Raw genomic sequence first — 25418 nt, forward strand, 5'->3', positions numbered from 1 at the left:
AATCAGATATTGTCTTGGCTCGGGGGTATCATAAATCATATGTTATCTTATCAAGCATGTGGTCCGAATTTTCCCGCTCTTGCAGGGTCTAATTTTGGACATGATTCCTATTACAAGAATATGATACATTTGACAAACAATTGATGGTCATGACTGTTTCAAGCAAGCAGATTCAAGCACATACATATGAAACATGAATATGTATCCTTAAGCTATCCAATAGTTATTAAAAGACATACACAATAAGTGATTATAACATGATAGTCAAATGTGTGGGTTACATATAAATGAATATGGAGTGAAGCGATGGACTGATATTCATTTATAAGTCTTTTTGAGTTCATTTTGGTCCATATATATATGTAGAAAAGACAGTTTCTGTGTCATTATCTGAAAAAGATTTCTGTGGAGACCAGAGGTCACCCCCCCCCCCCCCCTTAGGAATTTCAGTCTGGTTCTGCTAGGTGGGGGAAGTGTTTAAGGATATTGTGTATAACTCTCATGGGTTAACATGTGATGTCCGGCGTTGCATCTCAATTAATTGCACCAAATTTGACAATCTCTTGTCAATAATTGTTCTAGTGGTGTTAATGTTGAAAGCTGTTCTGTGGAAGAGTTGGTTGGTTATCTTGCTTGGGACTTGTGGCGCAGAATGTTTTATGACTTCCTGTTGCCTTACTGAGGAATTTGGCTCACGTTTCAACCACAGCCCTGATTGACTCTTTAATTTGTCTGGTTCGAATCAGATCGGCTACACCAGGTAAACCGAAGGCTTGAATCAAGGGCAATCATCACCAATGATGTCATTACGTCAAGCGCAAAAGAACTGGTGAACCGCTTTCTTCAACCAGTTTATTGAATCGAACTGTCCGAAAGAACCGGTTAGCGGAAAAGAATCAAACTTACCATCACTACTGGTGATCCGAAAACTGATGCAACTGGTTCTTGACTCGAGAACGAGTCAATCTTTCATTCGTTATCTGGCTTGGCTCGGTGTTCATCTTCAGTTCTCTCTTCACAGCAGTTCAGTCAGTGTACTATTTGAGTAAATGAATTGCTCCGGGATATTGGTTTATTTTAACTCAGAGGTAGTGTCAGCTGTAACAGATAAAAAATCTAAGAAATTGCAAATTTAGATTTTTTGCAAATTTCCCAGCCACACCAACACAGAGAGAAAGACACAAGAAATCTGAAATGGCGTTTTATTACATTAAAAGCTAAGCTTTAAAAGAAACAAATATCCAAATCACAATCTCCTCCTCAACCCAGCGGAAACAATGAAACCATAACTTACCAAAGTCCAGTCCGGCCTGAATCAGCCCAGTGATTCCCCTGCCACTGGCAAAAAATGTCTGTTTCAGTAGGATCTCAAATGACCGGCTTCAAACAAATCCAGGACCAGGATCTCAACAGCGCCGCCCCGCGTCTGTCAGTGGGAAATCGGAAAAGTCATTGGGTAGTTTGCACGTAGCCAACAACTGACAAAACTCAGATGAATGGAATAACAACTTTCCTTTCTTAAACTTCAAATGGACACATCAGCAATACTATCGTGTCTGCCACTCTGCCGTCGGCTCCTCCGAATCTGACACCTTTACAGAGATGAACAACTAAGAACGACTCCTTTAACACAATGCTAAGCACACACACACACGCGCATCAGCGTGGGAAAACGAAAGAATCACTTCCCTTTAATCGGGGGTTCGTGAGCGTTGACACTGCAGAATCCGAAATTCCATTCTACCAGCATACAGGAGATCCGGTCAGCACGACACAGAGGGGAGAGAAGATCAGCGAGCGCCCATCCGCTTCAGTACATGGCTTGTTCCTCCATCCAGAGCATCCTCTCGATAAGAGATCTAGCTTCCTTTTTATCCGAATGACTTGATCAGCTGGCAAATTAGATCGCTGATGTAAACGGGGTTCTACAGGTGTGTCAATTAGTGTTTGTTGTTGCAGTTTGTGAAGGAGAAAAAACAGCACCAAAAATCCAAAACACCACAGCAAACAAGAGAAAAACCACAGCACACCATACAATTAATCCACAACAAACAAATATAAAAAAGGTTAAGAGTACACATTGCTATATAATATATGACATCAGCCACGTTAAAAAACAGCTGAAGTCATTTGTGGATTAATGCTTATTGGAGACGCGAACCGTTTCAAACGATTCAGTTTGATTTGGTGAACTGGTTCAAGAAGATCCGGTTACATCGAATGATTTGTTCGGGAACCGGATATCACAAACTGCTTTGTTTTGAAATCTCTCACAACAGACCTGGAAGAGAAGACAATGCTGAATAAAGTCGTATTTTTTGCTATTTTTGGACCCAAATGTACTTTCGATGCTTCAAAAAAATTCTAACTGACCATCTGATGTCACATGGACTACTTTGATGATGTTTTTTTTACCTTTCTGGACATGGACAGTAGACCGTACACACAGTTTCAGTGGAGGGACTGAGAGCTCTCGGACTAAATCTAAAATATCTTAAACTGTGTTCCGAAGATGAACGGAGGTCTCACGGGTTTGGAACGACATGAGGGTAAGTTATTAATGACATAATTTTAATTATTTGGTGGACTAACCCTTTAATAAGTAATGTGAATGAAAATTTAAGTGTGCATTCTTGTTATTGTTTCCATAGGTCTTTAATGGGTCGAATAACATATTTCTTCTCATCATCATGCCCATCAACTTTCCTAATGAGGTAAATGCAGTGCTACTGACTGTGTTTTTTTAATTCTACTGATACTGTTAAAGATGTCTCTCTGAAAATAATGACCTCACATACGGAATTAAAAAAACAAATAAAATTCAATAAGTTTCAATAATTGGAAGCTTTAGCATATTGAATTATAAATTAATTGACCACCCCAATTTTTTACATGTCCCAGAAACCAATGATTCCCCATTGGAAAATATGATTTGTTTAATAATTTTTTTTTACTTTTTTTATTTTGCAGGAATGCCATTTTGCCCAGCAGTGCATTTTATGTGAGATGGGAATTTTTCCGGAGCATGTTAGCAGTTGCTGTCAGCATCATTACCTCATTTCTTATTGCATTTTTACACTTCAGAATGGAGCTGTGGATTGTTTGTTACATACTTGGACTGTTTTGTTGGATGGACATTTATCTTCGCATGCATGTTGCTTTCTATGAAGATAATGATCTCAAAGTTGACACCTTGGAAACAGCACATCATTATGTCAAAACTGGGTTCCTTGTGGATTTCATAACTTGCTTTCCTTGGGAACTTGTGGGATGGATTGTGATTTCACCATTCAGTGAGAATGGATTTTATGCCAATAATGAAACATTACATCTTTATGCATACTTAAGGATTCCACATATTTTTCAGTTATATCGCATTCCCTTTCTATTTAAATTCTTGCAAGCTGGCATTGACGCTGAAAGGAACAGCATTACTGTTTTGATGTTGTTGCTGTATTCCGCTTTTTCCGTGCACTTTGCCACTTGTATTACCTTTGCAAGTGCATGCCCTGTAGCAGACCTTCATGGAAATGTCAGTGATTATTTTCTACCATTGACAAAGCACAATTGTACACCATTGTCCTGGGTGGTACATGTGGACAAATCCTTTGATGTCGATTTTGGTACGTATTGTTCTTCAGAGCTTTGACCACGGAATATGTTTTATCCTTTTTTCATATATCTAATAGATGAAAAAAAAACCTTTATATATGATTTAAGAAAAATAATAGATGATTTTTTTTTTCAGCCACTGTTACTTTCCAGCAGTTGTATTTAATCAGCATGTACTTTGCAACCACAACAATATGTGCTGTTGGATTTGGGGACATCTATCCGTCTCTTATGGCAATGGTATTTTAGATGAATTTATCTAAATCTTGTTTATGCTTTTTCTTTATTATAATTAGAATAGGGGATGGTGAAAATAATTTATACTTTTTCTATTTTTTCCTTCGGTTTTCTGATGAAATTGGGCCATTCAATTTTCTTGACAGGATTTGCAAAATTCTACAGGTGCATCTCAATGAATTAGAATGTCATGGAAAAGTTCATTTATTTCAGTAATTCAACTCAAATTGTGAAACTCGTGTATTAAATTCAATGCACACAGATTGAAGTCTTTTGTTCTTTTAATTATGATGATTTTGGCTCACATTTAACAAAACCCAATCTCAACAAATTAGAATATGCCACAGACATTCATTGCCAAAGAAGCTGGCAGTTTACAGAGTGCTGTATCAAAGCATGTTAACAAAGTTGAGTGGAAGGAAAAAGTTTACCTGGTACCTGGGCTAAGGAGAAGAATAACTGGACTGTTGCCCAAATGTCCAGAGTCATCTTTTCAGATGAGAGCAAGTTTTGAATTTCATTTGGAGTTTGGCTCCAACCCTGATCAAAGTCACCTGCCTGTGATTTTCTAATGATCCCAAAAACATTGATTAGCATGCTCAGGTGTGTTTGACTAGGGCTGGAGCCAAACTCTGAACTGCATCGGCCCTCCAGGGCAAGATTTGAATAGGCCTGTCCTAGAGTCTGGAGGAAGGGTGGAGAAGCTCATGGCCCAAGTTGCTTGATGTCCAGTGTTAAGTCTCCACAGTCTGCAATGATTTGGGGTGCAATGTCATCTGTTGGTGTTGGTCTATTGTGCTTTTTTGAAAACCACAGTCACTGCACCCATTTACCAAGAAATGTTGGAGCACTTCATGCTTCCTTCTTTTGACCAACTTTTTTGAAGATGCTGATTTCATTTTCCAGCAGGATTTGGCACCTGCTCACACTGCCACAAGCACCAAAAGTTGGTTAAATGACCATGGTGTTGGTGTGCTTGACTGTACAGCAAACTCACCAGACCTGAACCCCAGAGAGAATCTGTGGGCTATTGTCAAGAGGAAGATGAGAAGCAAGAGACCAAACAATGCAGATAAGCTGAAGACCACTGTCAAAGAAACCTGGGCTTCCAGACCACCTCAGCAGTGCCACAAACTGATAACCTCCATGCCACGCCGAATTGAGGCAGTAATTAAAGCAAAAGGAGCAACTACCAAGTATTGAGTACATGTACAGTAAATTAACATACTTTCCAGAAGGCCAACAATTCACTAAAAAAATTTTTTTTATTGGTCTTATGAAGTATTCTAATTTGTTGAATTGGTGGTTTTTTGTTTATTGTGAGCCAAAATCATCACAATTAAAAGAACCAAAGACTTCAGTCTGTGTGCATTTAATTTTTTTTAATACACAAGTTAAACAATTTGAGTTGAATTGCTGAAATAAATAACCTTTTCCACGAAATTCTAATTTATTGAGATTCACCTGTAACTTACAGTAAATTGAGATATATAGTTTTATGGTATTTCTTTTTAACCTACAAAACAAAGCCTATTTTCCCATAAATTACACATTTTATGTCCTATGCATGTATAGAGACTATTTGCTTGCTTTATGCATCTCTAGCCACTAACTTTTATTTGTGTGTAAACCAAATTTTCAGAAAATTGGAATGACTTTCATCATGATTGCTGCGATGTTGTTTACTGGCTGGTTATCAGGCACCGTTACTGCTATGCTGGCGAACAGAGATGCCATGAAAGCTGCTTACACAGAGAAAACTGAGAGCATCAAACTTTTCTTGAAGGTAGTTATTTTCACACAGAATCGGTTTATTAGAGATAAACATTAAACACATTTTGAAATACTTAAAAGTAATGCATCTTACTTATATCGATGAGTTACTTAACGTAGACCTGGGTTCTTTGATAACAGTTTAGGGTGTTTCACTTTGAGAATCACTTGGGCCATTTTTGAGGTGAAATGTTGTAGTGATGGGTACTCATTTTTGGATCACATGTCAATTTAGGTGCACTTATGAGTACAACAGATAAGAAAAATTAGTGAGATATCTAACTTGTAGAACCTCTTACTGTATTATCAACAGAAGGAAGACACAAGTATAATAAAAAAACATTTAATTAACAAAAGATAGACAAGAGTAGTTAACAACTACTGAATGAATACCATAAATCAGTGGTTCTCAATTCCAGTCCTCACGCCACCCTGCTATGCACATTTTGTATGTTTCTTTTATCACTTCAGAAGTTTGTTCTATTTGTTCTATTCAAAAACGTAAATACCCTGTGAAGTGGACATCACAGGATATAATGCCATGATTCTAGTTCGAAGCGAACATAAATGTTCCATTCAAAGTGCACTGAATGTAGAGTACCGTATATTTTCAGACTATGTCGCACCTAAGTACACAGCAAATTTTAAAGAGTGGATTTAACTCCCTCAGAGTTCAAATTAACACTTGCCCATAGTATATATGGGAATCACTGGTAAAGTGTTAAATTAACACTTTTGAAAGATTTAACGTTATTAACACTCTGACAGTGTTAACCAACAAACTCTTAAGGTGTAAAATATTAACACCAGAATGGATGATGAGAGCACCAAAGTTGGTTTTCAAAGTTAACAGTCATGGATTAACTGGTCAACACTGCCCCAGTGTTCAGGTGAAAATATATAAAAAACTAAACCCACAAAACAATAAAATGTTTACATATATTTATTTTATTAAAACATTTTTTTTTTTCCTGCAACAAAATGTCTTCATTTTGAATGTTTCAATTCAAAACAATTCAAAATTAAAAAATAAATAAATAAATGTAAAGAACATGGTATTAAAACAATTAAACATCCTAATGTCAAAACAAAGACACAAAAAACATTCTTATTTGGTCCATATGTACTCTTAATGTCATTAGATTTATATTGCTGACATTTATCAGGTTAAAAGAAGAAAGTCATATACACAGAGGTTGCCTTAAGGGTGAATAAATCACAGGCTAATTTTAATTGTTGGATGAACGAATCCTTTAACTTGTGTTTTTGGGTGAACTATCCCTTTATGGAAAATAATTTTAATTCACTGTAAATTTATTTTGTAAAAAGAAAGTGTTACTAGAAAATGGGTCTTCTAACGACAAAGACAAAGTCACAATTCCAAGTGCATACTGATCTCCCTGCGTTGAGGTTGGATGACTCCTATTAAAATGAATGCACATCAATGGGACAGCACATAAATAAATGACGGTCCAAACGTGTATGTGTGTCTGTGTGTGCGTGTGTATGTGTATATATATATATATATATATATATATATATATATATATATATATACAGTGTATATATATATATATATATATATATATATACAGTACAGACCAAAAGTTTGGACACCTTCTCATTCATAGAGTTTTCTTTATTTTAATGACTATGAAAATTGTGAAGTCACAATTTGACATTATGACGCGTTACATACTGTATTATAAATGAGGTAACGTTAAAACACTTCTGGCGTTTCCCTTCAGTTTCAGATTTCATCTGTGAAAATGTTTCGGATCGTTTTGGCATGCACAACATATAACTATTGTCATAAAGTGATATTATTTTATAAAACACATATTGTAAAATAAATAAAACACTTACTTTTGGTGTTTTCCTTGTTAAGACCATTTTCCCCATCTGCTCCAGAGCATCGCGAGTGAAAGAAAATATATCTGAGTAAAAGTTTAGGAGTGTAACGTTACAGCAGATACATTAGATATCACTATAAATAACATGATGTTAAAAAACACATTTTAAATTAGGTAACGTTTAAAACGGTTAACTTCTGGTGTTTCCCAGTGACCTCCGCATCTTTGCACTGCATAGCAATTCAAAACTGTGAGAAACGGTTAAATTAGGCTTGTTCAGGTGTGCGGAGCAAATAAATATCGTCATATAGAAATATTATCTTATAAAATACATATCGTAAATAAGGTAAAACACTTAACCATTACTACTTAACTGTCTGTGTTTTCCTTGTTAAAACCAACTTCCCTGTCTACTACGCATCGCTGGTGAAAGGAAGTATTGCTCTGGCAGAAGGTTTAGGAGTGTACACCACATAAATATCACCTTAAATCAATGTGATGCTATAAAATACATATTTTAAATTAGATAAAAACACTTACTTTCGGATTTTCCCATTTTGAAAAAAAGTCCTCGTCTGTTTTGCTTCGCGAGTGAAAGGAAATGTCTCTGAGAAATGTTTAGGCGCATACAGCACATAAATATCGTTATAAAACGATATGATATTACAAACCGTATTTGTAAGTAAAACTAAACACTTTATTTAGCTGTTTTACTTCCATTTGCACTTCGCATTGCGAGAAAGAAAATGGCGTCTTTGAAAAATATTTCAGACAGGTCAGACTCGCACACGAGAAAATGTCCCGGATGTGTCTAATAACACTCAACAGTGTTAATAAGGGTTACACTCCGTTTTTACACCACAAGTGAAGTGAAGTGAAGTGAAAGTGAAAAAGAAAAGAAAAAAAGAAAAGTGAAGTGAAGAAGAAAAAGTGAAAGTGAAAGAAAAGAAAGAAAGAAAGTGAAAAAGAAAAAGAAAGTGAAAAAAAGAAAAAAAAAAAAAAAAGAGAAAAAAAAAAAAAAAAAAAAAAAAAGAAAAAGAAAGAAAGTGAAAGTGAAAGAAAGAAGAAGAAAGAAAAAGAAAGTGAAAAAAAGAAAGTGAAAGAAAAGAAAAAAGTGAAGTGACATTCGGCCAAGTATGGTGACCCATACTCAGAATTTGTGCTCTGCATTTAACCCATCCGAAGTGCACACACACAGAGCAGTGAACACACACACACACTGTGAACACACACCTGGAGCAGTGGGCAGCCATTTTTTATGCTGCGGCGCCCGGGGAGCAGTTGGGGGTTCGGTGCCTTGCTCAAGGGCACCTCAGTCGCGGTATTGAGGGTGGTGAGAGAACTGTACATGCACTCCCCCCACCCACAATTCCTGCCGGCCCGGGACTCGAACCCACAACCCTTCGATTGGGAGTCCGATTCTCTAACCACCAGGCCACGACTTCCCCCTCTCTTCCCAAGAGGGGGCTGTTTACACCAGCTAGTGTTAATCGTTTGAAATTCAACACCACAACTTTAACTCTTTACTCTGAAAGTCCTTAACACTGGGATTTCAACACTGGAGATTTTGCTGTGTATAAGTCGCATCAGTCCAAAAATACATCATGACGAGGAAAAAAACATATATAAGTCACACTAGACTATAAGTCGCATTTATTTAGAACCAGGAGAAAACATTACCGTCTATGCTGCTCAGTGCAGGCTACAGGAGCAATGAGCATCATAGGGCGACCTCTCACGGCTGTAGATGATAATGTTTTCTCTTGGTTCATGTCAAATAAATTTTGATAAGTCGCACTTGACTATAAGTCACAGGACCAGCCAAACTATGAAAAGAACTGTGACTTATAGTCATACGGTATCTGTTTCCTCAGAACATGTCATATCTGTTGCTGTCTCTGAACAGGAGACTCAGAACAGTTGTGTTTGTTGCTGTTTTCCTGTAGTGGCCTGAAGGCTCAGAATGAATTGACCTATCGGTAAGCCCCTCCCCTTGAACGCAGATGAGCCAATAGCAGTTGAGTATCAGTTGCACAGGAATCAGAACCCAAACATCTTTAGGTTTTAGTGCCATAGAGGTTTAATGGTGTTTATGCTACGAAAATGGAAAAACAATCCATTAAGGGTACTGGTAACACTAATTCCAGGTATCCTGAGAGGATGGGCAATGTGATTTATTTTATTCCATTTTTGCCTAAGTCTAACCAAAAGGGATCAAAATGTCCTTAAGCATTCAACCCTAATCACAATGAAGACGAAAACGTTCATTTTCTGGTTGTCATACTCCCTTTAAATTACACTTTTCATCTGTTCAAGCTGAACGTTAATGTCATCTTGTGCTTCAGCAAGGTATCTCTGGCTAAAACGCCAACGTTAGCATTAAAGTTACTGAATCCATGCTAACATCCAAACCTAATGAGCGAACTGTTCTCACGTCGTGTAGTGTGCAGTGAATGTCAAAAACACATAATGAAGGTCTATGTGAGAGTGCCTCTCTATATTAATCTGGTTAAATGTTGTTAAATTAATTAATTGGTTAAATTGATTATAATGGTTAAATTAATTTAATCTTACTCTGCAGTATAAGAACGGTGTTGATCTGGGATGTTGTCATTGCGATCATGAAGACCGTAATTTTAATCTTCCCATTTGCATTGTGATCTGTATTTTTATATATTTAATATCTTTTATATATCCCTCCATGGCATATTTAAGTCCCACTTGAAGGTATACCTGTGTCCCAAATTTTCAGAAACACCTCGGAAGAAGGTTTTCACTGACAGCTGTCATTGTGAGACAGAGAGCAACTCCTTTTGTTTTTCAGAGTAAGCAACAGTAACTAAGGGGGGCAGGGCTTACCGATAGGTCAGTAGTGTCTGTTAGTGTCTCTCCCCTTGTAGAAATTACACTCAGAACAAGGAGTGTCTTTTGGAAGGGTACTTTATCCCATTCCGATGAGAAGGAAATTGAAATTTGGCACTACTTCTTTTTTGTGCTGTGATTAGCTATTTCCATCAGAGTGGCCCACCATTCTTCTTTCCTACTGTGGAACTTTTTTGCATAGTCCAAAACACAAAATTAAAGAAGTATCACTAAAGTTTTCCTGTGAATTTCTCACTTTCCAAACCATAACCAGAATACCTTTGGCAGAGTTACAAATGCATTGTCCGAACATGATGGAGCAAGATTCATCTGTCATTTGCATATGATGCTACACTACACATTGCTGTCAATGAAAATACTTATTTCTCTGAATAAGTATAAGATGGGTGTGTTGTAGTTTGCATTAGTTTTAAGGTTTCGAAAGCATAGTTATGAATGGATTTGGATGGATCTGTGTGATCTCTCTCTGTTTCACTCACTACTGCTGTGCCCAGAGCTCCTAAGGAATTTTTAGGGCAGAATCTGCATTTTGACCAATGAGAAGCCCTGTCATTCCCAGGCTTGAGACCAGAGGTGGTCTTTTGGGGTGTCTGGCTGTTGTCCTAGCATATTTATATAATGGCATTGGACAGTTTGTATTAGTCCACCAAGATCCAATCAAAATGAGGCAAACCTTTGTCCACTCTTGTGGTCAGAGAGGGGCACCGCTATAAACTGGGCCCTGGAATGTGCTGTTTAGGAGTGTTCTGCATGACCAACTGCAGAAGCTCTTATGACACCATGTCTGTCTTTGACAAATAGGTCGCTTTGTGATCAGGCTCCATTCCAATTATATCAGTCTGGTCGATCTCTGCAAAAGTCATTATATAGAGATTTCAACCCATACCTGTGCAAAGAGGGAAGAGGTGGTGAAACACCTTGCTCTGTTATCAAAGAACCTGGGGTCTACATAAAAATGTATAGTTCACCCAAAACTGAATTTACTCACCCTTAAGCCATCCTAGGTGTATATGACTTTCTTCTTTCAAATGAATCTAATTGGAGTTAAATAAAAAAATGTTGTGGCTCTTCCAAGCTTTCTAATGGCAGTGACATTGGCAGTTGATCGTTTGTCCTGGGACTGTCTGAGCTTCTCCCTGTACAGACAGATACTAACACACATACAAAGAAAACTTATCAGAACTTCAAGTCCGCCTAGCCCTAGCTAGAATTTTATCAGTATGGTTCGTTACACAGACAGTATGAAGCCATCATCTTAGAGAGTAGAAGTACAGCATAACGCAGGATTAGGGCTGGGATAAACGATTATTTTTTAAACGATAAATCTAGCGATTATTTTTTTGATGCATCCATCGATTAATCCAACGATTAATTTTTCCGGGCCGATTCGATTTCGATTATCTCCCCATTAATTGACTACTAACAATTTATACATGTTGATTTACATATCTGAATGAAAAAAACATGAATTCCTTAACATTGCAATATATGTTTATTGCTCTTAAAATTACAAAATAAAAGACTGACTAAGAATGCCTTACTTTGCAATTGTATAGAGCATAGCATTCAATAAAACCTTGAAACCTTGAAAACACATAGCTTACTGAAACAAGCTTACTGAACACATAGGGCCTAGCTTACTGAAAAAAAGTTCTTCTTTCAGATGAAAATAACAACAACTTGATGTCTAGTATTCATTAAAAAAGTTCACCCAAAATACTTGTTTAGAGCAATTGAAAGAATACAGTAACCAATGTAAACTTTAGGGCTTTAAGCCAATACAGAGAGTGCTTTTCCAAAATAAAAATAAAAAATTTAACAGTGGGAGCCAGCAGCCTGTCATGGAGAAAAAAAATCTCCGATTGCTCCACGTGAAACTTTGGCGTTCCGCCCTTTTTTATCGTGTTTAATGATTTTGGTTAATATTCACGAGGGGTGGGGGAAGAGAGAGAGAGAGCGCTCGTTTAGTTTGAAGACTGTGAGTGAAACTGCGTGTGAAACTTTTTGTGTTTCGCCCTTTTTCTATCGTGTTTAATGATTTTGATTTTGCACAAGGGAGAGAGAGAGCAAGAAGCGCTTGTGTTGTTTGAAGACTGTGAGTGCGCGCGCAGCCGGGGCTCTCTCTCGTACGCGCTCTGTCACTGTCACTCACCGATAGGGTTGCCAACTTCAGCAAAGGAAAATAAGGGACGATCTTGGTTCTTTGTAGGAAAATAAGGGACATTATAAGGGACACTCAAAATATGAGTAATTTATCACATAGTTTGTGTAATTTCAGTATCAGAATTTAAATTTCAGTATTTAAATTGCAGATACATTTCTTAAGCTCATATTTTAACCATTAAAAAAGAGACTTTTTATACACATAGGCTACTTAACTGTGTATAAAAAGTTTTTTTTTTAATTGAGTTAAAATATTAGCTTAAGCAATTTATGTACAATTTAAATCTAATCAGACTTAAAATGTAATATTAAAATGCCTGAGCAATACCACTAGTACACAAAAAAATTGAGGAGCAGATTATTCCTTTAAGTGCATGTTTATTTTTAATTGTCATTTTTAACATGACAATAGATTTTTATAAAGTTAATGTGCATGTAATTGGCTTTGATAAGCTCAACTTTTTTATAAACACAGCAACTGATTAAATTTAGACATGTATGTAGAAAAGTTACAGTAAATGTATAGAACCATAATTTCATGGTTTATATTGTTATGAATGGTACAAACAAATGTGCAAGAATTCAACTGATTAAAGTGCAAAAAAGGTATGATTTTGGTATTTTTCTTCTTTTTTTGTTCTCAAAACCTACTCATTTTTTTCCATGAGTACTTTTTCTCACTTCTCACAGCAGCAAGGATTTGTTTGTCATGAAGTACAGTTTTGTAAAATTCATAACATGGTTTGTTGAAGTTCATGGTGATAAGCAGCTCGCATTTCATGAGTTCAACAGAGCATCTGTTTCTTGAGTCACACCACTTGTTTTTCATTATGGAGAATATCCTCTCCACATAGCCTGTGGATGATGGAATGCTAAGGACAAATGAGACTAAAGCCAGTATGTTTGGAAGATCTGCTGCTTGAAGCACTGTCATCCACTTTTTAGCTGTGTCTGAATGCTGCCACTGGTCTTGTTCTCTCAGCTTCACCAAAATGGAGTTGGCAGTGACACATTCATCGTAAAGTGCATCCATGTTGATTTGCCGCTTCTGAACAAGGTTTAGTTTCACTGCAACCTTCTCCATATCACCAAAGTCAATTTTCTCAGACTGGAGAGACAAAGGCTGCAGGTGAAAAAGCCAGTTGTCCTCAGTTAAGTCAAACCACTTTTTGATATACCTGATGGCAGTGCTGAGGAAGGCTTTGAACTCCTTTTTGGCAGTGTTTGCATCAGATGGGGGAAGACACTGGAGCTTCAGTTTTGTCAAATATCCATAGAACTCATCATCTCTTCTCTGAATCAACTTCTCCATGAAAGACTTCATGATGGCATACAAATCAACAGATGTTGTGGCATCTTTTTCAAGATTCTTCACCACCTCTTCAAAGAGTAAGAGAATATTATTGCAAAAGAGAAGATAAACCTCAACAACATCTCCTTCCTCTTGCAGCTCTTCTGCATCCATGTTGAGGTTCAGCAAAATCCTCAGGTGTCTTGGACAGTCATCTCCAAGGCTAATTAAGTACGACTTAAGAGCAGTCCAGTTTTGCATTAGGCGAGTGATCGCAGGGTTCTGGGATAGCCATCTGGTCACAACATGACGCAAAAACTCACGGAACTCAACATCACAAAACTCACAAAATTCTTTAAGTTTTTCTCTTCTTTTTGCAGAGCTTGAGAAGAATGCATAGATTTTGAGAACAATGTTCTCTACATCTGAAAACACATCCAGTGCATGTTTTACTGTATTGTGGACAATGTGGGCATGACAGTTGCCTGTTAGGAGGTAGCTGTTTTTCTTCTTCAACTTTGTGTAAACTGAGTTGTGAACACCATAATTCACATTTGTATTGTCTGCACTAAATGCAGACACTTGATCCAGAGTAAGGGACAGTTGTTCAAGACTGTTCTCTATACATGCGACAATACCATCAGCAGACTCATTAGGATTCTCCACAAAATCAATCATTTTTTGTGTTACTCCACTCTCAGGAGTGAAATACTGAATAGACAGAGGAAACATTTTTTGATTGCCCTTGTTAGATGCATCTGTTTGTATGGAAAATGGGATAGGTTTTGAGCCCTTCAAAATATTAACCACTTCAGAAACTGACTTAGGGGCAAGAATGTTTTTGACAATGGTCTCAGCTTTTGTACGCCCACAGGACATCTTCTTCACTATGTTTGAATCACTGACTGTCCAATGCAGTAATTTGTTAGCGCAGTCAGCACTGACGTAGCTCATATTGTGCTTTACAGTGTGGTAAACATGGGCCAACTCAGCTGCAGTGTCCTAAACATAAAAAATGCAAAGATGAGGATCAAGATCACAGTTAATATCGTAAAAGTGAACAACTGTCATGATTTCAGTCATACAGCAACAGTATGTGTAAGCCCATCACCTTACCAATAATATTGAAAGTACTTAATGTACATGGCATACATTCATTCAATTTATTATTTTACTTTTAAAAAAGCTTTCTATTTCAAATCAATGCTGTTCTTTTGAACTTAATATTAATCAAATAATCCTTAAACAAATTGTACACAACTGTTTTCAACATTTGATGATAATAATAATAGGATAATGAATGTGTCTTGTGCAGCAAATCAGAATATTAGAATGATTTCTGAAGGATTATGTGAAAAGATCTTCAAACAGAATAAACATCTATTCAAATAAAAAACTTTAAAAATTTTCAAATTGTAAAAATATTTTACAATATTACGGTTTTTGCTGTATTTTGGATCAAATAAATTAAGCCTGGTTGAGCACAAGAGATGTATGATGTCTATACATAATTATCTGAGAGAATTGGGATACTTTTTGACATTTAAAACAGTAGCTTACCATATCAGCCTCTGGTGAAGATGCAGGTGACATGCATCTTGTGGTGAACACCGTTGATCAGTTCTGCACAGATTTTGCTCATCTCAAATGAGCCTACTGTCTTTATGAATGGCTCACTGAATTATTGGCTCAGTCGTTTTGTTCAAAAATGTGGATTCATTCAATAATGAAACACCACTGTGTGCTGATTAGAGATGCACAACAGTTCTGCTAGGGCTTTATAGGCAATACTTTCACTGCTGAAATTGCACCATAGCTGACAATATTGTGTCTAAAATGTAACAATAATTACTTGTTATTCATTGTATAAAATCAATATCACATTTACAGTTGTGCTGATATTCAGGAAAAATCAGCTCTCTTGTGTGATATGATATTGTTAAACTATATCATGTTATAATTTTTTTTGCCCTCATATCTTGAATTATAAGCTCATATAACTGCATTCTTATGAGCTTCATCAAGCAGTCACCTTGCAGCATGTTCATCAGCAGCTACATCAATCTAAGATGACGGACAGGTCCGTTAAATTTGTTAATAATATTTTCCCTATAATTATTTGCAGCTTTAAGTTTACTTCATTTTTAAGTAAGAAGCTTTTAAGTAATCTATTTTTCTTTCTACTAATGTTTGTTTTAGTAACATATGTAACTGTTTTATTTAGTTTATTGCTGTTAAAGGGATAGTTCACCCAAAAATCAAAATTATGTCATTAATAACTCACCCTCATGTTCCTTCTGAACACAGTTTAAGATATTTTAGTTTTAGTCTGAGAGCTCTTAGTCCCTCCATTGAAGCTGTGTGTACGGTCTACTGTCCATGTCCAGAAAGGTAAGAAAAACATCATCAAAGTAGTCCATGTGACATCAGAGGGTCAGTTAGAATATTTTGAAGCATCGAAAATACATTTTGGTAAAAAAATAGCAAAAACTACGACTTTATTCAGCATTGTCTTCTCTTCCGTGTCTGTTGAGAGAGAGTTCAAAACACAGCAGTTTGTCATATCCGGTTCACACACGAATCATTCGATGAAACCGGATCTTCTTGGACCAGTTCACCAAATCAAGTCAAAAAGTCAATGTTTTGTTCGTTATCTGGCTCGGCTCGGTGTTCATCTTCAGTTCTCTCTTCACAGCAGTTCAGTCAGTGTACTGTTTGAGTAAATGAATTACTCCGGGATATTGGTTTATTTTAACTCAGAGGGTGTGTCAGACACATTAAAAAAGTTAACAGCTTAAGTCATTTGTGGATTAATGCGTATTAGAGACGCGAACCGTTTAAAACGATTCAGTTCGATTTGGTGAACTGGTTGAAAAAGATCCGGTTACATCGAATGATTCGTTCGCGAACCGGATATCACAAACTGCTTTGTTTTGAACTCTCTCTCAACAGACACGGAAGAGAAGACAATGCTGAATAAAGTCGTAGTTTTTGTTATTTTTGGACCAAAATGTATTTTCAATGCTTCAACAAATTCTAACTGACCCTCTGATGTCACATGGACTACTTTGATGATGTTTTTCTTACCTTTCTGGACATGGACAGTAGACCGTACACACAGCTTCAATGGAGGGACTGAGAGCTCTCGGACTAAATCTAAAATATCTTAAACTGTGTTCTGAAGATAAATGGAGGTCTTACTGGTTTGGAACGACATGAGGGTGAGTTATTAATAACATACTTTTCATTTTTGGGTGAACCAACCCTTTAATGTTGTGGTTATTTTCGCAAATAGTTTACTTTGTAAATTCAGACTGAATCTGCATATGCATAAGTGTTCTTGCTTTGTCCAAACATTAAATGCATGTTCTTGAATGAGCACTATAGCCTATTCTTCAACTTCTCAGTTAATATCAGTATGGCCCATTTCAGGGATTGCCAATATCACAGTTTAAAATCAGTCAGGGCTACAGAAATGCATCTTATTGTTTACAAGCAAATAACTCAAGACATTTAAGTGTGCTTTGGACCTATACACACGATGCACATGGTGTAAGGGTCCCTGCCAGAGATGGTAGTTCTACATGACGAATGACACAGGTGGGATGCAACACAATCCTGTCCCACTAATGTTGCTTTTGGTGACAAATTACAGTGACGGTCCACCTGTTGAACCTGTTGTTGTTTTTCTTCATATGGCAAAACCTAATTTTTCAGCAACCATTACACCAATATACTTAGAACACCTTGTGTTAGAAAATCTTTAAGATATCCAGCTAATAAATAAAAAAAGGCCTATATATAAGATAAAAAATGTCTGATTAATAGGGGTTGTATACTAAACATTGCAATATTCCATTGTATTTCTTAGATAGATAAAACATTTGAGCACTGAATAAGCCAAATTCAAGTCTTCATGATATCAAACACACAACCTGTTTACTGTACAAACACAAAATTTTACTGTTTGCATTTCTAGCACAACCCTCTTTCCTTAGCTCAAGTATGCAAACCTCTTTGTCACATGCACTGGATTTAGGGATGGGCATTTTGGGAAATTTTGAACATCGATCAAATCTGAAGATTATGAAAATTAATGTTCAAAATATGACATGAAAACCTGTCTATGAAAACATGAACACATGACTAGGACATAGACTAGTTAGATTTTGATTATTAATAAAGAAGCATCTAGAAAGGAATAGCTGGTGAAGATTAATATTATACCAATAAACTGAAGCTAATTCTACGACATCCTATGATAATTCAGATAACTGAGATACATAGCAGATGTAACATTACAACTTGTATCTGCACAATAGGATTCCAAGTTATGCGTTAGACAGAGAAAGAGAGAGAGCGCGCGAGCTCCCGCGATGTGTTTTCTTGACAGCGTGCTGAAAGATGGGCAAGGACAGATTTTACTCAGTGCTTTCAGCATGTAATAAATGTCATTGTTAATTAATCAGATGTAGGCTAGCTATTACAACTTTCATCTGAAAAAAGAAATTGCCAATGCAGATGTGAACTTGACCAAAAGTGTAACTCGGATTGTGCTTTAAAAACATGAAAGTACAATACATTCACATTCTTAGACTACGTTAGTGTCACTGTTATTTTTTTTTTTTAATGTATTCTAATATTTCAACAATATTTTGTATTCAGTTTGCACTTTCTGATCAACCAAAGCATGCACTGAACTGGATTTTCATTGGTTTTCTCAAAGTGAAGCCAGATATCAGTACGTGATTTCGAGGCCATGATTCTCTCTCTTCTCACGTCTTTTGATGTATCCTGTGGCAAGCTAACCAATAAGAGTTCATGGCGCTGCCCAAAGTGCTGCCATAACCAATCAGGAAAAAATTAAATTGAAATATTTGATCATCGTTTACATGATCGATCATCGCTGACGCGGTCGAGTACTCCATCACTGTTGCACATCCCTAACTGGAATATCTATTATATTGAAAGCTAAATTTTCTAAAGAAAATGGCAACATCATCGTTTTATAAAGTATGTGTTCATATGGGCTTCATTTTCACTGGAGTAAACAGCTGTGGTGTTATGAGGGGTGAACGCAGTGAAAACTTCATCTACAGTAGATGGAGAACCGATTATTGCTCCCCCATGATATTTTGTAAAGTGGATTCATGTCAAAAAATATTATAATCTAATTTTAACAATCTATCGATAAACACACTCATGTTCTGTTTCTCGTCTTTGGTTTGAAAAAGAATGTGCTGAAAGATGAGGAGCCGATCGAAGTCTTTCATCATTTTCACATGAAATTTAAAAGGGACTGAGGCAATCACAACTTTGTGTTCAGTTTATGAAACTATTTTGCTATAGCACCCCTAAAATAGCCTAGCGATGCCCATGCTGTAAAAAGTATATTGCATTGCTAATTTTTCTTATCTTTCTTTTTTTAGAGCCACAAAATATCTGGGGCTTTATATGACAGTGTAGTTAGATTTTATGTATTCCGGTGGAAACTCACAAAAGGATTTGACCAGGATAAACTGACTGAGTATTTGCCATCTTCACTAGTTGGTGATATATCAACAGTTCTTTATGCTGATTTCATAGGAAAGGTAAAAAATACTCTTGACTATTACTATTGTAAACATGACTGTAGAATGGCACCTTAATTATGTAAATGTATCTCTTTTCCTAGGTGTTTGGCCTTAATATCCAGATCAAGAAATCACTAGAGTCTGAGACACATCCTTTGTCTCCTGTGGCAATCACCAAAGCAGGGAAACTCAGTGTAATAACATGGATGACAACTTCATTTGCTTGATCTTGCACAGTAGACAAAAGTCACATGCTGCTATTTTTATTTTATTTTATGGATTTAAATGCATGTTGAAATTGCTGAATATGTTAATGAGATGAGAATAATATCTGTCATGTCACTCTCAGTCTTACATGGCATTGTTTGCAGGGACCATTGTTTGAAAAGATGTTAACAAAGGAGTGTCTGGAGGAGTTAAAAACCGATGGATGCTTCATTCGCTTATTAGCCAGAAGAATTTCCCAATCCCTGTTCAGAGCCAATGATCTCATATATAAAAAAAATGACTATGGATCAGAGGTTATTATTACAAGAACATTGGAAACATATTGTGCATCAGAAAACTTTCAATTTATATTAGAAATTTTTTATGTCCCTTTTTAAGCCTTAAAGCAATTTAGAATCAGTCAGGGCTATAGAGGTCATGTTTTGACCTCTCTTTAGGGGTTTCAGACTATGATTATATTTAAAAATTACTCTTTGTTTTCCTAGATGTATTTTATCCACAAGGGAGAAGTGGAGGTTTTATCAAAGGATAATACAGCAGTTCTTTTCAAACTAAAAGCTGGACAGTATTTTGGTGAGAAAAGTTTGCTGTTGGGAGAGCCAAGAGCTGCCACAGTAAGGTTAGTATTGCTTTTATTTAAGTTTATTTTTTTTTACATGCCTTTGCATTTCCTGAGAGAAAAAGTTTTATATGATGTAAGCAGGACAATGGTTTAACAATTTAAGAATAGGTCACTCCAAAAGCCACAGGGGTCCATCAACAACTGCCAGAGAATACAGGTGCTTCTCAATAAATTAGAAAGTCGAGGAAAAGTTAATTTATTTCAGTAATTCAACTCAAATTGTGAAACTCGTGTATTAAATAAATTCAGTGCACACAGACTGAAGTAGTCTAAGCCTTTGGTACTTTTAATTTGGCTCATGTTTAACAAAAACCTCCCTAATTTGAAATCTCACCAAATTAGAATACTAAATAAAACCAATAAAAAATACAAATTTAGTGAATTGTTGGCCTTCTGGGCGTATGTTCATGTACTGTTCATGTACTCAATACTAGGTAGGGCCTCCTTTTGCTTTAATTACTGCCTCAATTCTGCGTGGCATGAAGGTGATCATTTTGTGGCATCATTTTCAATAATAATTTCATCATTATCATTTTCCTCTTGACAATAGCCCATAGATTCTCTCTGGGGTTCAGGTCTGGTCTGAGTGTGGTGGCTCTTGATGCTTTGACCCCAGCCTCAGTCCATTCCTTGTGAAGTTTTCTAAAATTCTTGAATCCAGTTTGCTTGACAATCCTCATAAGGCTGCGGTTCTCTCAGTTGGTTGTGCTTTTTGTTTTGTTTTTTCTTCACTTTTTTTCGTTCCACTCAACTTTCTGTTAACATGCTTTGATACAGCACCCTGTAAACAGCAAGCTTATTGGCAATTCATTTTTGTGACTTATACTCCTTGTGAAAGGTGTCAATGATTGTCAGAGACCATTTTGAAGGCTCAGGAAACCTTTGCAGGTGTTTTGAATTGATTAGCTAGCTGATTGGTATGTCATCATATTCTTATTTGTTGAGATCGTGAATTGCCAAAATCATCACAATTAAAAGAACCAAAGACTTAAACTACTTCAGTCTGTGTGCATTGAATTTAATTAATACTACATGAGTTTCACAATTTGAGTTGAATTACTGAAATGAACTTTTCCTCGACATTCTAATTTATTGAGAAGCACCTGTATATAAAAATGTACATACACACAGCTTGATTAGCAAGACTGTGTTCAGTTTTAACTATTTCTTCCATTTTGTATTTTTGGGTAAGAATAAGAAGCACTTCATCCGGTACTTAGTGTCTTTCATTCCAACATAAGAAAACATTTCTGGAATATGCATCTGAAATAGCATTTAGCCTACAGTTTAATGTATTTCAGCGAGGACATAGATGAATTTAACATGCAGTTACAGATGCATAAATAGCCTTAATGTTTTGTTTTTAACATAAAACGTTGAATACTGATATTTGAAATAATTTAAAACATGAAAACAAAAATAGTCGAAATGTGAAATTAAAACCGCCAGTAGGTGACAGTAAGTGAATGTTAAAGGGTTAGTTCACCGAAAAATGATAATTATGTTATTAATAACTTACCCTCATGTTTTTCCAAACCGTAAGACCTCCGTTTATCTTCGGAACACAGTTTAAGATATTTTAGATTTAGTCCGAGAGCTCTCAGTCCCTCCATTGAAGCTGTGTGTACGGTATACTGTCCATGTCCAGAAAGGGAAGAAAAACCTCTTCAAAGTAGTCCATGTGACATCAGAGGGTCAGTTAGAATTTTATGAAACATCGAAAATACATTTTGCTACAAAATAGCAAAAACTAAGACTATTCAGCATTGTCTTCTCTTCCGGGTCTGTTGTGAGAGAGAGTTCAAAACACAACAGTTCAATGATATCTGGTTCGTGAACGAATCACTCGATGAAACCGGATCTTCTTGAACCAGTTCACCAAATCGAACTGAATTGTTTTAAACGGTTTGCATCTCCAATAAGCATTAATCCACAAATTACTTAAGCTGTTAACTTTTTTAATGTGGCTGACACTCCCTCTGAGTTCAAACAAACCAATATCCCGGAGTAATGCATGCACTCAAACAGTACACTGACTGACCGTACACACAGTTTCAATGGAGGGACTGAGAGCTCTCGGACTAAATCTAAAATATCTTAAACTGTGTTCCGAAGATAAACGGAGGTCTTACGGTTTGGAAAAACATGAGGGTAAGTTATTAATAACATAATTATCATTTTTCGGTGAACTAACCCTTTAATGAGTGAGTCATTGAGATTCAACCGATTCATTCAAATGGCTAATTCATTCAGAAACAAAGCACTTGACTGTGTTAATGAGTAAATCACTGAATCATTTATTCAGCTGATTCGTTCAAAAAATCTGATTCAATTAATAACACCGTCCATTGCTCAGAGATGCAAAACACTACTTTCTTTGGCAAAATTTAGGAAAACCAAGCAGTATTATATCTAAAATGTAAGTCACTTATTGCTTTACTAAATTTATCTCTGTGTGATATAGATTAAGTTAACTAGGCCTTAAATTAAATTATATAAATATAAAAGCATACAGAATAATTTTTGCCGTCTACAATTTAGAATGCCTGGAATTTTGAGTTTTAATGGACTAATAAATCAATGTGTGTGCAGTCTGTGTGTTATTTGGTGATGTAGCCTACTTGATAACATCAGATTGCACATCATTCCAACAACACTTACTGTATTAATGCAGACTATGCTTTATCGCACCCTCCTGACTTGACTTGAGTATAAATGAAATAATCTGCGGTTGTTTGCACATGAGCAAAGGTGTTTTTATGAGTCTTACTTGCAAACGCTAGACCACTGATTCATCAAACCTGCTTTCCTGCAGTCTGTTCTTCTGAATATTTTCTAGTAAGTAACGAATATACTTAAGGGAAATGTGTTGGAATAAAAGTATACATTTTAATTAGGAAATGTAGATTAAAAGTTGCCTGAAATATAATAACTCAAGTAAAGTACAGATACTCCCAAAAAATACTTAAGTACTGTAACAAAATATTTTTATTGGTTGGCTTGAACAGTAAAAACAAAAACAGTTACATAGCAACAACAATGCAGGAGGAATGTGGATGTCCGCAAAAAGCCTCGCATAAACCCTCCGATGATGATTTTTACATCACACAGACCCTCACGCACACGGAAAGTATAACACAGGCTTTAGGGTCGCTCAGATCTGTGACATTTGTAAAGCACAACTGTAGACAATTTTTTTTCAAGTTGGCATTTGCTTGTTGATGTTTGTTATTATTTTATTTATCATGCAATGTATTGCTTATTTTGTGTCCAGCTGCTTTAAAGGCACTTTATAAAATAAAATGTATTATATTAAAATCAGCTAATGAAACGGTAGCCTTAAGGATGCTAAACCGACAATGAAAATAAACTAGAAGTATTATGAAATATTTAGCATATATGTCAAGTCACCTTTATTTATATAGCGCTTTAAAATACATTGCGTCAAAGCAACTGAGCAACATTCATTAGGAAAACAGTGTGTCAATAATGCAAAATGATAGTTCAAGGCAGTTCATAATGCATAATAACACATATGCTGTATGTGTTTTTTCCCCTGTTTCTTTGTCAGAGCTGCAACAAACTGTGAATTGTATGTGTTATCCAAGAAAAGCCTTGATGACGCACTGATGTATTACCCTAGCATTTTCAAGCAAATGCGAAGTGCAGCGGATGAGATGAAATACCAGTTACACAAAGGAGATCTTCAGATAAACACATTTAAAAAACCTGGCTCTGCAGGAGATACTTTCCTTCGGACTGGATGTAAGTTGTTTGATGTTGAACTGATGCATTTAATTTATGTAAGATCAGGCAAACAATATATAACATAACATTCAATCTACCAGAAATATCTTTACTACTCACATTAAATAGCACAGTATTCGTCTTTCATCATACCAATTGGATTAGATAACCTCTACCAACAGTAAAACTCTTAGATGTGAAATAAGACAGAAACTGTTTATTTAGTTAACAAAGAATCTAATATTATTCATTATAATCTTGATTAACTTGAAAAGTAAATTTGTCTTGCAAAACCTGAAAGATAGGAAAAGTCATAGAAATTTCTGAATTAATTTTTGAATTAATTTATCAGTTTTCTTTATTTATGCTCTGCTCTAAAATATTTTGTAGGCTAAATATTGCTTTTATGTAGAGTAAACTCTGGAAAAATGACACACTGGTTACCACTCTTTCCCATTTGGCAGTTTATCATAGAATCTCGAATAATCTGGCAATGTACAAAACAAATCTCTAGGAGATGGGCACTTGAGTGAATGTACTATGACAGTTCATGCAGAGCCAGATGCAAAAGGAGCAGAAGCATCACTTAATAGACAATATAACATGCTTGTATGTGTGTTAAGTATTGTCTGTTGCATTGTGTCCACTTGACCATGATTCAATTTTTGGTGCCGAGTGAGTGTTGCTTGCAGACTTGACTCACAAATTTTAGTGGGAAAAAAATATACTTAATTTAATTGAGTATGCTGTGACATTCCAGTAGGGGGGAAATATATATATTTTTAAAAGATAAACAGGCATGTGACAAACTGTCTATTGTATATGCGGCTGTATGCTGTTTCTGTAAATTTGTCTCAGATGGCAAAATCATGGCCAAAAACTGTATAGTGTGTTGTTTACACGCCTGCAATTCTTATCTATCTGCCACCTTTCTCTTGACTGCATTGTAATCTGATGAACATGATATGTAAAATGACGTTTATTATCTCTTACAGCTGTAAAACTTTATAGAGAAAACATGGCTGAGGAAGAGCACAGAGCTGAACTCCGTTCACGTTCTTTGGGCACTAGACTATGTACATTCATCTCATCAGTGCTTATCCAATTCTTCTCCAAGATTTTCAACAACATGAGAAGAATTCACAACAAAACCATTGATCCTGAGAGCAATTTTCGCGTGATCTATCAATACACATCCTGTCTGCTGATCACCATTTTTTTCTGGTCAATAACATTCATGGTGTGTATGGTATCTCTTGTGCATTTTATCAGTTTTCTTAGAGGTAATGCAAATGAAATACATGTATGTAAAAATGTGTCACAAGTGTTCAAAAGTGTCCAAATACCTTTTGGTGCCACTATCAGATGGACGGTGATTCAAGTCAGTGTTTTTCCTGTCCAGTTTAAAAGAGCTGCACTTCACTAATAGGCCGACT

The 25418-nt window shown here is 36.1% G+C and overlaps 1 protein-coding gene across 1 annotated transcript in view; it reads left to right on the top strand.

Moving 5' to 3' along the window:
• The window catches only part of cngk (cyclic nucleotide-gated potassium channel), a 97130-nt gene that overhangs the window by 66943 nt on the left and 4769 nt on the right, over window positions 1–25418 (top strand). Inside the window, exons 27-36 of the mRNA XM_059545002.1 lie at window positions 2652–2714; window positions 2971–3623; window positions 3749–3852; window positions 5492–5635; window positions 19242–19403; window positions 19487–19579; window positions 19757–19906; window positions 20099–20232; window positions 23807–24000; window positions 24978–25222. Of these exons, the coding sequence (XP_059400985.1) occupies window positions 2652–2714; window positions 2971–3623; window positions 3749–3852; window positions 5492–5635; window positions 19242–19403; window positions 19487–19579; window positions 19757–19906; window positions 20099–20232; window positions 23807–24000; window positions 24978–25222 (1942 nt within the window). The remainder of the gene's footprint in view (window positions 1–2651; window positions 2715–2970; window positions 3624–3748; window positions 3853–5491; window positions 5636–19241; window positions 19404–19486; window positions 19580–19756; window positions 19907–20098; window positions 20233–23806; window positions 24001–24977; window positions 25223–25418) is intronic.

This window comes from Carassius carassius, chromosome 4 (assembly GCF_963082965.1).
Source record: "Carassius carassius chromosome 4, fCarCar2.1, whole genome shotgun sequence".
Lineage (NCBI taxonomy): Eukaryota > Metazoa > Chordata > Actinopteri > Cypriniformes > Cyprinidae > Carassius > Carassius carassius.